Below are 16523 nucleotides of genomic sequence, written 5' to 3' on the forward strand. Positions count from 1 at the left end.
CCTCCCAGTGGTAATGCCCCCAGTAGTTTGCCTGCTTGTAGTTTAGCCACCAGTAGTAATGCCCTCCTGTAGTTTGCCCCATTGTAGTTTAACCCCTGTAATTATGCCCCCCTTGTAGCTTAGCCCCCAGTAGTAATGCCCCCAGTAGTTTGGCCCCTGTAGTTATCCCCCAGTAGTTTGGCCCCTGTAGTTATGCCCCCAGTAGTTTGGCCCCCCTGTAGTTTAGCCCCCAAGTAGTAATGCCCCTGTAGTTACGCCGCCAGTAGTAATGCCCCTGTAGTTACACCACCAGTAGTAATGCCCCTGTAGTTACACCACCAGTAGTAATGCCCCTGTAGTTACGCCACCAGTAGTAATGCCCCTGTAGTTACTCCGCCAGTAGTAATGCCCCTGTAGTTACACCGCCAGTAGTAATGCCCTCCTGTAGTTTGCCCCCAGTAGTTAGCCCCTTTGTAGTTGGCCCCCAGCAATAATGTCCCCCAGTAGTTTGCCCCCAGTAGATGCCCCCCAGTAATAATGTCCCCCAGTAGTTTGCCCCCAGTAGATGCCCCCCAGTAATAATATCCTCCAGTAGTTTGCCCCCAGTAGTAATGCCCCTTAGGAGTTTGCCCCCAATAGATGACCCCCCAGTAATAATGTCCCAGTTGTAATACACCCAGTAGATGACACCAGTAATAATGTCCTCCAGTAGTTTGCCCCCAGTAGATGTCCCCAGGTAAAATGTCCCCCAGTAGCTGCCCCAATAGATGACCCCTCAGTAGTAATGCCCCCAGTAGATACCCCCCAGTAATAATGCCCCCAGTAGTTTGCCCCCAGTTGTAATGCCCCCCCAGTAGTAATGCCCCTTGATGATGCCCCCCAGTAGTAATGTCCCCCCATAGTTTGCTCCCAGTAGATGCCCCCCAGTAAAAATGTCCCCCAGTAGCTGCACCCAATAGATGACCCCCCAGTAGTAATGCCCCCAGTAGATGCCCCCCAGTAATAATGCCCCCAGTAGTTTGCCCCCAGTTGTAATGCCCCCCCCCCCAGTAGTAATGCTCCTTGTTGATGCCTCCCAGTAGTAATGTCCCCCCGTAGTTTGCCCCCTGTAGATGCACCCGCTGCACTAAGGAAGAAAAAAATTAAATCATACTTACTGAGCCCCGTTCCCGCTTCCAGACCGCTGCAGTCCTCCTCTCTTAGTGTCCTCTCCTCAGCACTATGAGAGAGACATCATGACGTCTCTCCCATAGCGCACGCCGCACAGTGACAGTGCCGGAAGCCGGTGCTCAGTACTGAGCTCCGGCTTTCGGTGAGGAGAGACGGGCGACCGCTGGTAACACAATCTCAGCGGGTGCCCGTCATCTCCCTGTGCGGCGCCGGGGGCGGGGGACGGAGGCCACAAATGACAGGGGGGCCACGGCCCGATTGCCCCCCCCCCTGGATCCACCACTGCAGGTACGTATACTACTGCTGTCTCCCGGTGTAACTCAGGCACATGTATACTACTGCTCTCTTCCGGTGTAACCCAGCACAACAGCTTGAAGTGGACAGCGAGGTAGAGCTCTTTTTCTTTATATACTATGCTAGGTGGTGCATCTAATGGCTGGCCACTCCCCTCTGGTCATGTGGCCACACCCCTTCCAGCATATGGCAGCGCCTTTAGTGGGCCCCTGTGATTACATCTCCCTGGTGGGCCCTTCATGCCCCAGTCCGACACTGTACATATATATATATATATATATATATATATAAATATATATATATATATATATATATATATATATAGTGGAAAGATCGGGGTAAGGATGCCGTCTTCTGGGATAGATTGGTGCACTTTCTCCAGGAGCCCAAACAGTAACATGCCAGTCCAAGGTGTTTGGTACAAATGGGTGTGGCTCATTAGGTCGACATGCGTTAGGTTGACATACATTGGGTCGACCACTGAAGGTCGACACGCATTAGGTTGACATGGTCATTCGGTCGACCTAGTCATTAGGTCGACATGTACACAGTCGACATGGGAAAAGGTCGACATGAGTTTTTTTTTACTGTTTTTGGTATCATTGTCTTCGAAAAGTAACGGGGAATCCCAATTAGTGCACCGTGTCCCCTCTCATGGCTCGCTTCGCTCGCCATGCTTCGGGCAGGTTACCATTCCCAATTGTAGTCCACGTGGATCGTTAAGTATGAAAAAGGTAAAAAAATGAAAAAAAATGTGAAAACTCATGTCGACCTTTTTGCATGTCGACCTAGTACATGTCGACCTAATGACCATGGCGACCTAATGCATGTCGACCTTCAGTGTTCGATCCAATGTATGTCGACCTAATGACGCCATCTGGTACAAATAACCTCAATTATTTGTATTTGCAGCAAAAGTCAAAATGAACCATAAACATAAGTACTAGCCTGTCTGGCACATTCTGCAGAAAGATTCCCTTTGTTTGTGTGTTCCCTATGTAATGAGACACTCCATGTCCATACTGACAGCTGTTTAACACACCCATGCAGGTATAAGCCTTCTCTGAGGCTAAGAGGCATATTCATCACCCTTTAATTGTCATCACTTCTACAATCCCCAGGGGATGTAGAAATTGTGACATTTATCAAACTTCGAAAATGCTTTACTCTCAGAGTTTGAAAGAGAAACTGTTCGCCATCCTGAGATGGTGTTCAGCCTCCAAATCTCTTCACAAGATACCGTTTACACAGCAGCTTGTATAGCAGAGGGATTTATTGAGATCCCTTCCATTTGTTTCCTTCCTGTCTATAGCACCGGTCATCAGTGAACCTGCCCTGGCTGGGGTAGGGGCGCAGCTACAGTGCTCACCTCAGGAACCAGGCAGCAGGACACACAGTGTCAGCTGGGGGAGCGGGGGCCGCGGCTGCAGAGCTCACCTCAGGAGCTTGGCAGTGGGATACACAGAACTGGCAGGGGGAGTGGTGTGGGGGCACGGCTGCAGCCCTTACCTCGGGTAGCCGGGCAGCAGGACACACAGTGCCTGCAGGTGGAACAGTGGGGGGGCTGTGGCTGCAGAGATCCTTTCAGCAGCTGGGCAGCCCTGCAATAACACGCCTCCGGGGGAGAGGGAGGGAGGGAAGGGGCAGCTGGAGGTGCCATGGCTGCAGTGACCTTTTTTTGCAGCCGGATAGCCCTGGAAATAAGATTCCACCGGGGAGAATTTTGTCACTTTTTGAAAAACTTCTAAAAAAAAACAGTTTTTCGGAAGTGATAATTTTCTGATGAGGGTATAGTGAATACTAAAACAATTGTGAGAAAATACAATGAGAAGTGAAAACTAAAAATTCTCATTGCACAATTTTTTCATGATGAATATGCCCCTAAATGCCACAAGACCCATACTGAGCAAAATGGTTGGAGCACTCCCTCACTCTCCTTCTACAACCCCAGGAACCCTTATCTGGCTTTTGCCAAAGTCCAGTAGCTCTTTAGTAATCCTTTCTACTATACATCTTTCTTGGGGTTTTAAACACATAGAACAGAAACCTAGGATAAATATACTTGCCCTCAAACACAATTTCAGTGTATTTATCACAATATATATTGGGTTTTTGTTAACAGTGGCTTTCTTGACTACTCTAATAGTCTGTTTTTTTCTGCAGGTCAGAGTGGACTGGGCAAATCAACACTGGTAAATACACTCTTTAAGTCACAAGTGAGCCGAAAATCAACAGGGTTGAACCGGGATGGCAAAATACCTAAAACTATTGAGATAAAAGCTATCAGTCATGGTGAGTCATGTTTTATTATCTGTGATATGATACTCAAGAGTGTAAAAATAGGATCTACAATAGTGTATGGTGTGAAGTTGTATTGACATACACACACACACACACACACACACACACATATATATATATATATATATATATCAGTGACGTGCGGTGAGGGCACCGACTGGTGAGGCACGGAGGCACCTTCACCTCCCCCCCTCCCAACTACAATCTGTGTGAGGAGGGGCGGGCAGGGCTGTGTGTGGGGATCTGAGGGCTGGGGGGTGCTTTGTGAGAAGGAGAGAGCTTTGTGTGGCACTGGCCCAGCATCATCATCATCACCATCACACACACACACTACACAGCATTGTAAATACACACAGACATTGTACGGCAGCACCCACATGGGACCAACCAGCAGGTAGATGAGGGCAGCAGGTGGGCAGACTGTACACAAGTCCCCTGGGAGCCGAAGCAGCAGCAGCCGTGACAGAGCAGCAGCAGGAGCACCTCCATCACACCCGCCGCCTGGGCACATCCATCACCGCTCTCCTGGGTCTCACCTTCAGCAGGGAGAGCTGGTCCAGGGCGATCCGGAGAGCCCTCTTGTCATCCATCGTCCCCACGCCGCCGCTCCCGGTCCTCTCCTGTGCAGCAGTAACTTCCGGGTCCCGCCGCCGCTTCTCCCAGCCGCTCATGTGTGATTGGACCAGCGGATCCAGTGCTGGATCCGCTGTCCAATCACATGTGCCTCGCTGGCAGGGGCGTGCTTTCCCTGCCAGCGAGGCACTTGTATAAGTGCCGCATTCCCCTTAAATTCTAATGGGCTTTTACAGCCCAGAGCTTGGCCCCGCCCCCTGCTATGTCCCCGTTACCACTGTCTACGGGAGGCACTAGCTATCAGTGCCTCCCAAACTATTTAAACAGATTAAAATGATTAGAATAATATAAAGGACATACATATGACACAGAATGTGTGTCTTATGTATCTTCTTTTTATTATTTTAATCATTAAGACAGGGGAGGCACTGCTTCCCCTGCCTCCCCTGACTGCACGTCCCTGATATATATATATATATATATATATATTTACAGTGGTCGAAGTGGAAATTTTGAAGTAGGGATATGCAAAAGTCAAGGATGCAATTATGCGAGCGCCGAAGGCGTGCGCGCTCCAGAAAAGGGGGCGTGCTCACCAAAAAGGGGGCATGGTAACCCCAAAGGGGGCATGTCCAGTGTAGTAGAACCCCTTATACTATCTAGTACTGGTGCCCCTTTCACCTTATAGCACACGGAACGAGACGAAATTCACATTATAGCACACGGTACGAACCGAAATTCACATTATAGCACACGGTACGAGCCGAAACTCACATTATAACACATTGTACGAGCCGAAATTCATATTATAGCACACTGTATGAGCCGAAATTCACATTATAGCACACTGAATGAGCCAAAATTCACATTATAGCACACTGAATGAGCCGAAATTCAAATTGTAGCACACTGATGAATGAGCCGAAAATTCACATTGTAGCACACTGAATGAGCCGAAACTCACATTGTAGCACACTGAATGAGCTGAAATTCACATTGTAGCACACTGAATGAGCTGAAACTCACATTGTAGCACACTGAATGAGCCGAAATTCACATTGTAGCACATTGAATGAGCCGAAATTCAGCACACTGAATGAGCCGAAATTCACATTGTAGCACACTGAATGAGCCGAAACTCACATTGTAGCACACTGAATGAGCCGAAATTCACATTGTAGCACACTGAATGAGCCGAAATTCACATTGTAGCACACTGAATGAGCTGAAACTCACATTGTAGCACACTGAATGAGCCTAAATTCACATTGTAGCACACTGAATGAGCCGAAATTCACATTGTAACACACTGAATGAGCCGAAATTCACATTGTAGCATGCTGAATGAGCCGAAATTCACATTGTAGCACGCTGTATGAGACGAAATTCACATTGTAGCACACTGAATTGTGACAGCATGGACAGCCAGAGTGACGACAGGGAGAGAGAGAGTGACGACAGCGCTCCAGAAAAGGGGGCGTGCTCACCCAAAAGGGGGCATGGTAACCCCAAAGGGGGCATGTCCAGTGTAGTAGAACCCTTTATACTATCTAGTACTGGTGCCCCTTTCACCTTATAGCACACGGTACGAGCCGAAATTCACATTATAGCACACGGTACGAACCGAAATTCACATTATAGCACACGGTACGAGCCGAAACTCACATTATAGCACATGGTACGAGCCAAAATTCACATTATAGCACACTGTACGAGCCGAAATTCATATTATAGCACACTGTATGAGCCAAAATTCACATTATAGCACACTGAATGATCCAAAATTCACATTGTAGCACACTGAATGAGCCAAAATTCAAATTGTAGCACACTGATGAATGAGCCAAAATTCACATTGTAGCACACTGAATGAGCCGAAACTCACATTGTAGCACACTGAATGAGCCGAAATTCACATTGTAGCACACTAAATGAGCAGAAACTCACATTGTAGCACACTGAATGAGCCGAAATTCACATTGTAGCACACTGAATGAGCCGAAACTCACATTGTAGCACACTGAATGAGCCAAAATTCACATTGTAGCACACTGAATGAGCTGAAATTGTGACAGCATGGACAGCCAGAGTGACGACAGGGAGAGAGAGAGTGACGACAGCGCTCCAGAAAAGGGGGCGTGCTCACCCAAAAGGGGGCATGGTAACCCCAAAGGGGGCATGTCCAGTGTAGTAGAACCCTTTATACTATCTAGTACTGGTGCCCCTTTCACCTTATAGCACACGGTATGAGCCGAAATTCACATTATAGCACACGGTACGAACCGAAATTCACATCATAGCACATGGTACGAGCCGAAACTCACATTATAGCACACGGTACGAGCCAAAATTCACATTATAGCACACTGTACGAGACGAAATTCATATTATAGCACACTGTATGAGCCGAAATTCACATTATAGCACACTGAATGAACCAAAATTCACATTATAGCACACTGAATGAGACGAAATTCACATTGTAGCACACTGAATGAGCCAAAATTCACATTGTAGCACACTGAATGAGCCAAAATTCAAATTGTAGCACAATGATGAATGAGCCAAAATTCACATTGTAGCACACTGAATGAGCCGAAACTCACATTGTAGCACACTGAATGAGCCGAAACTCACATTGTAGCACACTGAATGAGCCAAAATTCACATTGTAGCACACTGAATGAGCCGAAACTCACATTGTAGCACACTGAATGAGCCGAAATTCACATTGTAGCCCACTGAATGAGCCGAAACTCACATTGTAGCACACTGAATGAGCCGAAACTCACATTGTAGCACACTGAATGAGCCGAAATTCACATTGTAGCACACCGAATGAGCCGAAACTCACATTGTAGCACACTGAATAAGCCGAAATTCACATTATAGCACACGGTACGAACCGAAATTCACATTATAGCACACGGTACGAGCCGAAACTCACATTATAGCACACGGTACGAGCCAAAATTCACATTATAGCACACTGTACGAGCCGAAATTCATATTATAGCACACTGTATGAGCCGAAATTCACATTATAGCACACTGAATGAGCCAAAATTCACATTATAGCACTCTGAATGAGCCGAAATTCACATTGTAGCACACTGAATGAGCCAAAATTCACATTGTAGCACACTGAATGAGCCAAAATTCAAATTGTAGCACACTGATGAATGAGCCGAAATTCACATTGTAGCACACTGAATGAGCCGAAACTCACATTGTAGCACACTGAATGAGCCGAAACTCACATTGTAGCACACTGAATGAGCCGAAATTCACATTGTAGCACACTGAATGAGCCGAAATTCAGCACACTGAATGAGCCGAAATTCACATTGTAGCCCACTGAATGAGCCGAAACTCACATTGTAGCACACTGAATGAGCCGAAATTCACATTGTAGCACACTGAATGAGCCGAAATTCACATTGTAGCACACTGAATGAGCCGAAATTCACATTGTAGCACACTGAATGAGCTGAAACTCACATTGTAGCACACTGAATGAGCCTAAATTCACATTGTAGCACACTGAATGAGCCGAAATTCACATTGTAACACACTGAATGAGCCGAAATTCACATTGTAGCACACTGAATAAGCCAAAATTCACATTGTAGCACGCTGAATGAGACAAAATTCACATTGTAGCACACTGAATGAGCTGAAATTGTGACAGCATGGACAGCCAGAGTGACGACAGGGAGAGAGAGAGTGACGACAGCGCTCCAGAAAAGGGGGCGTGCTCACCCAAAAGGGGGCATGGTAACCCCAAAGGGGGCATGTCCAGTGTAGTAGAACCCTTTATACTATCTAGTACTGGTGCCCCTTTCACCTTATAGCACACGGTACGAGCCGAAATTCACATTATAGCACACGGTACGAACCGAAATTCACATTATAGCACACGGTACGAGCAGAAACTCACATTATAGCACACGGTACAAGCCAAAATTCACATTATAGCACACTGTACGAGCCGAAATTCATATTATAGCACACTGTATGAGCCAAAATTCACATTATAGCACACTGAATGAGCCAAAATTCACATTATAGCACACTGAATGAGACGAAATTCACATTGTAGCACACTGAATGAGACGAAATTCACATTGTAGCACACTGAATGAGCCAAAATTCACATTGTAGCACACCGAATGAGCCAAAATTCAAATTGTAGCACACTGATGAATGAGCCAAAATTCACATTGTAGCACACTGAATGAGCCGAAACTCACATTGTAGCACACTGAATGAGCCGAAATTCACATTGTAGCACACTGAATGAGCCCGAAACTCACATTGTAGCACACTGAATGAGCCGAAATTCACATTATAGCACACTGAATGAGCCAAAATTCACATTATAGCACTGAATGAGCCGAAATTCACATTGTAGCACACTGAATGAGCCAAAATTCACATTGTAGCACACTGAATGAGCCAATATTGAAATTGTAGCACACTGATGAATGAGCCGAAATTCACATTGTAGCACACTGAATGAGCCGAAATTCACATTGTAGCACACTGAATGAGCTGAAATTCACATTGTAGCACACTGAATGAGCCGAAACTCACATTGTAGCACACTGAATGAGCCGAAATTCACATTGTAGCACACAATGAGCCGAAATTCAGCACACTGTATGAGCCGAAATTCACATTGTAGCACACTGAATGAGCCGAAACTCACATTGTAGCACACTGAATGAGCTGAAATTCACATTGTAGCACACTGAATGAGCCGAAATTCACATTGTAGCACACTGAATGAGCCGAAATTCACATTGTAGAACACTGAATGAGCCAAAATTCACATTGTAGCACACTGAATGAGCCGAAATTCACATTGTAGCACACTGATAAATGAGCGAAAACTCACATTGTAGCACACTGAATTAGCCGAAAATTCACATTGTAGCACACTGAATGAGCCGAAATTCACATTGTAGAACACTGAATAAGCCGAAATTCACATTATAGCACACTGAATGAGCCGAAATATACATTGTAGAACACTGAATGAGCCAAAATTCACATTGTAGCACACTGAATGAGCCGAAATTCACATTGTAGCACACTGATGAATGAGCGAAAACTCACATTGTAGCACACTGAATTAGCCGAAATTCACATTGTAGCACACTGAATGAGCCGAAATTCACATTGTAGAACACTGAATAAGCCGAAACTCACATTGTAGCACACTGAATGAGGCGAAATTCACATTGTAGCACACTGAATGAGCTGAAACTCACATTGTAGCACACTGAATGAGCCGAAATTCACATTGTAGCACACTGAATTACCCGAAATTCACATTGTAGCACACTGATGAATGAGCCGAAATTCACATTGTAGCCCACTGAATGAGCTGAAATTCACATTGTAGCACACTGAATGAGCCGAAATTCACATTGTAGCACACTGAATGAGCCAAAATTCACATTGTAACACGCTGAATGAGCTGAAATTCACATTGTAGCACACTAAATGAGCCGAAATTCACATTATAGCACACTGAATGAGCTGAAATTGTGACAGCATGGACAGCCAGACTGACGACAGGGAGAGAGAGAGTGATGACAGTGACAGCAGGGAGAGAGAGAGTGACAGCAGGGATAGAGTGATGACAGGGAGAGAGTGTGACGACAGTGACAGCAGGGAGAGAGAGAGTGACAGCAGAGAGAGAGTGACGACAGGGAGAGAGTGACGACAGGTAGATAGAGTGACGACAGGGAAAGAGAGTGACGACAGGGAGAGAGAGTGACGACAGTGACAGCAGGGAGAGAGAGAGTGACAACAGTGACAGCAGGGAGATAGAGAGTGTGACAGTAGGGACAGGGACAGTAACGACAGGGAGAGAGGGTGAGAGCTGGGGAACATTAACTGACTCATTTGTTGCAACTGGTGGCTGGCGGCGGTGAGCGGTGGGCGGCTGGTGGCGGTGAGCGGTGGGCGGCTGGCGGAGGTGAGTGGCTATGTGCGAGTACAGCGGAATACACCGCCAGCCGCCGCGCAGGGACGGGAGGACAATGTGCAGCAGGATGGCCACTTCCCTCGCCTCCTGCTGCACTTAATTTCCTGGTCAGTGGAAGAAGTGGCGGTATACCATACCGCCGTATACCGCCCCACTTCGACCACTGTGTATGTGTATATATATATATATATATATATCTCTCAGAGGGGTGTTCCAGCAGAAGAGCCGCAGCCAGAATCGGGATGCCCTTCAGACTATGGGATATATCACCAGTACACCCCACTTAAACACAACACAGTCAACTTAATTTCTTATTGAAAGTCCAGTGCTAGCGTCACTCACTGCTGGTGGGGAAAAAACTATAACTCCTGTCAGTCTTTGCCACCTGGAGTTGGAAACTAGTTACCAGAATGTCAGACACACATATCACTAATGAACACCCTTAAACTCTCTGCAGGGATTTTTGAAGTTTGAACACACCATACCTCCCAACATTTAATTAGCAGAAAGAGGGACATCTTGGCGCATGTAGCGCACCGGTGCCCGAAAAGGGGGCATAGCCTATGGAAACGGGGCATGGCCTTGCAGGAGGGCCCAGTATCATGAGCCACGCCCTCATTTTCATCACTGAGGGGGCATGCCCAGTGCTCTGTGAGATGCTGGCATGCCCCCTCTCCTCCTGTCTCCACTGAGCAGAGCAGTGAGTGCAGCAGCCTTCCAACTGGCTCCCCACACCGCGTTACACTGTGGCCCGCAGGTGGGACAGTCCCAAAAAAACGGGACTGTCCCGCGAAAATCAGGACAGGTGGGAGGTATGAACACACTGTTCTTCAGCCTTAGTTTTGTGCACTGATTTGCCTGTTTAAAAGATGACAGAGCAAGAAGGTGGTGCATGCAAGGTTACAGAAGATGAGAGGCAACAAAGGGAAGAAAAGTTTTCTGTTGCCTGGGGCACAAAACTCAAGAGTAAAGGGGGGTACTCACTGAGCGAACGCTGCTTAAAATCTAAGCAATCTGACTAGATTGCTTAGATTTTAAGCATGATCTCTCCGTGTGTACCTCTCACAGCGATAGCGATGCGCAGCCCCGCGCATCACTATCGCTGGTGCTAGATTGGCCTGCCATGCAGGCCAATCTAGCAGGTAGCTCATTTCACCCGCTGGGTGAAATGAGCGGCCTCCCGGTCTCCCCCCGCACGCTCAGCACACATCGCTTAGTGCTGAGCGGAGGGAGAGATGTGTGCTGAGTGGTTCACTCAGCACACATCTCTCCCACATCGGCCCGTGAATATGGACCTTAAGTATGAAACTTAACTTTTAATAAATCATGTCAGTAAAACAAAGGGATAATTTCCCTACAGGAAATACAAATATAAAAAAAAACCTCACATATACATAATAAAATGGTGTTGCACATAGATGTTTACCTAGAGAATTAACCAGGAGGTTGACAATATACTCTCCTGGTTTAGAGTGCACACGCTAGGTGCAACATACAGGGCCTCAATCTACAGAAATATAAATACAAAAATAACTGAGTATAATATTTGATATCTCCAAACTGTTAGATATGTCAAGTTGCTGCAATCAAATACTTATCAATACCAAACAAATGGGTCAAATATATGAACAAGTCTGCAAAACGGGAAAGTTAAGTAACTTCCCAGTGGATAATGTGGGTCATTCCGAGGTGATCGCTAGCTGCCGTTGTTCGCAGCGCGGCGATCAGTCAAAAAAACGGCACTTCTGTGCATGTGTATGGTGCGCACTGCGCACGCACGAAGTACTTTCACAAAAGCCAATGCAGTTTCACACAAGGTCTAGCGACGCTTTTCAGTCACACTGCTGATCGGTGAGTGATTGACAGGAATGGGGCATTTCTGGGAGGTAACTGACCGTTTTCTGGGAGTGTGCTGAAAAACGTAGGCATGTCAGATACAAACGCAGGCGTGCCTTGGGAAATGGGGGGGTGGCTGGCCGAACGCAGGGCGTGTTTGTGACATCAAAACAGGAACTAAATAGTGTGAAGTGTTCGCAAGGTAGGAGTAGGTCTGCAGCTACTCTGAAACTGCTTGAAAAGTTTTTAACCCCATTCTGCGATCCTTTTGTTCGCACTTCTGCTAAGCTAAGATACACTCCCAGAGGGCGGCGGCTTAGCGTTTGCACTGCTGCTAAAAGCAGCTAGCGAGCGATCAACTCGGAATGAGGGCCTATAAGTAGAGATGTGCGGCTGGCACTTTTCGTGTTTTGTGTTTTGGTTTTGGTTCTAATTCCACTTTTGTGTTTTGGTGTTGGCTTGGTTTTGCCAAAACCACCCTTACGTGTTTTGGTTTTGGATCTGGATGATTTTTGAAAAAACCATAAAAAAACCGTAACAATCATTTCCACTCATTTCCAGTCTATTCTGAACACCTCACACCTCACAATATTGTTTTTAGGCCAAAAGGTTGCACCGAGGTTGCTGGATGACTTAGCTAAGCGACACAAGTGGAGAACACAAACACCTGGCCCATCTAGGAGTGGCACTGCAGTGTCAGACAGGAGAGTAGATATAAAAAAAAAAAAGGCCCCAGACAGCACTTGAAAGAAAAGAAGAAGAAGAATTGCAATGAGGTAGTTGTATGACTAAGCCAAGCGACACAAACAATTGGCCCATCTAGGTGTGGCACTGCAGTGACAGAGGGGAGGGCAGATATAAAAAAAAAGGCCCCTAACAGCACATGATGCAAAGAAGAAAAAAAGGTGCACCGAGGTTGCTGTAGGCCTAAGCTAAGCGACACAACCACCTGGCCCATCTAGTACTGTCACACAGTAGCTGAATGTCGAGAGTGGGCCACAATTGTTCGGTCCACTGACAGCATCTCCAGCATGCTCCAGTCACTTTTAAAAAAATCTGCAATTGGTGGACTTATACGGCAGTACCCCAGGACTAATACAACAGTACTCCTGGACTCATACGGCAGTGTCACACAGGATGGCACTTTTAAAAAACTAGGCCCCAAACAGCACCTCATGCAAAGATGTCGAAGAGGTGCAATGAGTTAGCTGTATGACTAAGCCAAGCGACACAAACAATTCCAGCTGGAATTATACGTCCAAATCACTGTAATTAATTGGCAAGATCACTGTAATTAATAATTATAAATCACTTAAAATAATTGGCAAAATCACTGTAATTATTAGAGATGAGAGGGTTCGGTTCCTCGGAATCCGAACCCGCCCGAACTTCATGTTTTTTTTCACGGGTCCGAGCGACTCGGATCTTCCCGCCTTGCTCGGTTAACCCGAGCGCGCCCGAACGTCATCATGACGCTGTCGGATTCTCGCGAGACTCGGATTCTATATAAGGAGCCGCGCGTCGCCGCCATTTTCACACGTGCATTGAGATTGATAGGGAGAGGACGTGGCTGGCGTCCTCTCCATTTAGATTAGAAGAGAGAGAGTGAGATTGATTTGAGACAGAGACACTTGATTTACTGGAGCTTAGGAGTACTGTAGAGAGTGCAGAGTTTAGTAGTGACTGACCACAGTGACCACCAGACAGTGCAGTTTTATTTAATATAATCCGTTCTCTGCCTGAAAAAAACGATACACAGTGACTCAGTCACATACCATATCTGTGTGCACTGCTCAGCCCAGTGTGCTGCATCATCTATGTATATATCTGACTGTGCTCACACAGCTTATAATTGTGGGGGAGACTATGGAGCAGTGCCAGTTATAGGTTATAGCAGGAGCCAGGAGTACATATTATTAAAATTAAACAGTGCACACTTTTGCTGCAGGAGTGCCACTGCCAGTGTGACTGACCAGTGACCTGACCACACTGACCACCAGTATAGTTAGTAGTATACTATATTGTGATTGCCTGAAAAAGTTAAACACTCGTCGTGTGACTTGTGTGGTGTTTTTTTTTTTATTCTATAAAAAACTCATTCTGCTGACAGACAGTGTCCAGCAGGTCCGTCATTATATAATATATACCTGTCCGGCTGCAGTAGTGATATAAATATATTTTTTATATCATTATTTATCATCCAGTCGCAGCAGACACAGTACGGTAGTTCACGGCTGTAGCTACCTCTGTGTCGGCACTCGGCAGTCCATCCATAATTGTATACCACCTACCCGTGGTTTTTTTCTTCTTTCTTCTTTATACATACATACTACATCTCTTTATCAACCAGTCTATATTAGCAGCAGACACAGTACAGTAGTCCACGGCTGTAGCTACCTCTGTGTCGGCACTCGGCAGTCCATCCATAATTGTATACCACCTACCCGTGGTTTTTTTTTCTTTCTTCTTTATACATACATACTACATCTCTTTATCAACCAGTCTATATTAGCAGCAGACACAGTACAGTACGGTAGTCCACGGCTGTAGCTACCTCTGTGTCGGCACTCGGCTGTCCGTCCATAATTGTATACCACCTACCCGTGGTTTTTTTTTCTTTCTTCTTTATACATACATACTACATCTCTTTATCAACCAGTCTATATTAGCAGCAGACACAGTACAGTAGTCCACGGCTGTAGCTACCTCTGTGTCGGCACTCGGCAGTCCATCCATAATTGTATACCACCTACCCGTGGTTTTTTTTTCTTTCTTCTTTATACATACATACTACATCTCTTTATCAACCAGTCTATATTAGCAGCAGACACAGTACAGTACGGTAGTCCACGGCTGTAGCTACCTCTGTGTCGGCACTCGGCAGTCCGTCCATAATTGTATACCACCTACCCGTGGTTTTTTTTCTTTCTTCTTTATACATACTACATCTCATTATCATCCAGTCTATATTAGCAGCAGACACAGTACAGTACGGTAGTCCACGGCTGTAGCTACCTCTGTGTCGGCACTCAGCAGTCCGTCCATAATTGTATACCACCTACCCGTGGTTTTTTTTTTCTTTCTTCTTTATACATACTACATCTCATTATCAACCAGTCTATATTAGCAGCAGACACAGTACGGTAGTCCACGGCTGTAGCTACCTCTGTGTCGGCACTCGGCAGTCCGTCCATAATTGTATACCACCTACCCGTGGTTTTTTCTTTTCTTTCTTCTTTATACATACTACATCTCATTATCAACCAGTCTATATTAGCAGCAGACACAGTACGGTAGTCCACGGCTGTAGCTACCTCTGTGTCGGCACTCGGCAGTCCATCCATAATTGTATACCACCTACCCGTGGTTTTTTTTTCTTTCTTCTTTATACATACATACATACTACATCTCATTATCATCCAGTCTATATTAGCAGCAGACACAGTACAGTACAATAGTCCACGGCTGTAGCTACCTCTGTGTCGGCACTCGGCAGTCCATCCATAATTGTATACTAGTATCCATCCATCTCCATTGTTTACCTGAGGTGCCTTTTAGTTGTGCCTATTAAAATATGGAGAACAAAAATGTTGAGGTTCCAAAATTAGGGAAAGATCAAGATCCACTTCCACCTCGTGCTGAAGCTGCTGCCACTAGTCATGGCCGAGACGATGAAATGCCAGCAACGTCGTCTGCCAAGGCCGATGCCCAATGTCATAGTACAGAGCATGTCAAATCCAAAACACCAAATATCAGTAAAAAAAGGACTCCAAAACCTAAAATAAAATTGTCGGAGGAGAAGCGTAAACTTGCCAATATGCCATTTACCACACGGAGTGGCAAGGAACGGCTGAGGCCCTGGCCTATGTTCATGGCTAGTGGTTCAGCTTCACATGAGGATGGAAGCACTCAGCCTCTCGCTAGAAAACTGAAAAGACTCAAGCTGGCAAAAGCACCGCAAAGAACTGTGCGTTCTTCGAAATCCCAAATCCACAAGGAGAGTCCAATTGTGTCGGTTGCGATGCCTGACCTTCCCAACACTGGACGTGAAGAGCATGCGCCTTCCACCATTTGCACGCCCCCTGCAAGTGCTGGAAGGAGCACCCGCAGTCCAGTTCCTGATAGTCAGATTGAAGATGTCAGTGTTGAAGTACACCAGGATGAGGAGGATATGGGTGTTGCTGGCGCTGGGGAGGAAATTGACCAGGAGGATTCTGATGGTGAGGTGGTTTGTTTAAGTCAGGCACCCGGGGAGACACCTGTTGTCCGTGGGAGGAATATGGCCGTTGACATGCCTGGTGAAAATACCAAAAAAATCAGCTCTTCGGTGTGGAAGTATTTCACCAGAAATGCGGACAACATTTGTCAAGCC

General features: G+C 46.2%; 1 protein-coding gene across 7 annotated transcripts in view; it reads left to right on the forward strand.

Moving 5' to 3' along the window:
• SEPTIN3 (septin 3) overlaps nucleotides 1-16523 on the forward strand; it is a 490493-nt gene that overhangs the window by 56365 nt on the left and 417605 nt on the right. For all 7 annotated transcript variants that reach the window (XM_063940342.1, XM_063940340.1, XM_063940341.1 and 4 more), the window contains one exon: nucleotides 3607-3735. In XM_063940342.1, coding sequence (XP_063796412.1) covers nucleotides 3607-3735 — 129 coding nt within the window. The remainder of the gene's footprint in view (nucleotides 1-3606; nucleotides 3736-16523) is intronic.

This window comes from Pseudophryne corroboree, chromosome 9, assembly GCF_028390025.1.
Source record: "Pseudophryne corroboree isolate aPseCor3 chromosome 9, aPseCor3.hap2, whole genome shotgun sequence".
Lineage (NCBI taxonomy): Eukaryota > Metazoa > Chordata > Amphibia > Anura > Myobatrachidae > Pseudophryne > Pseudophryne corroboree.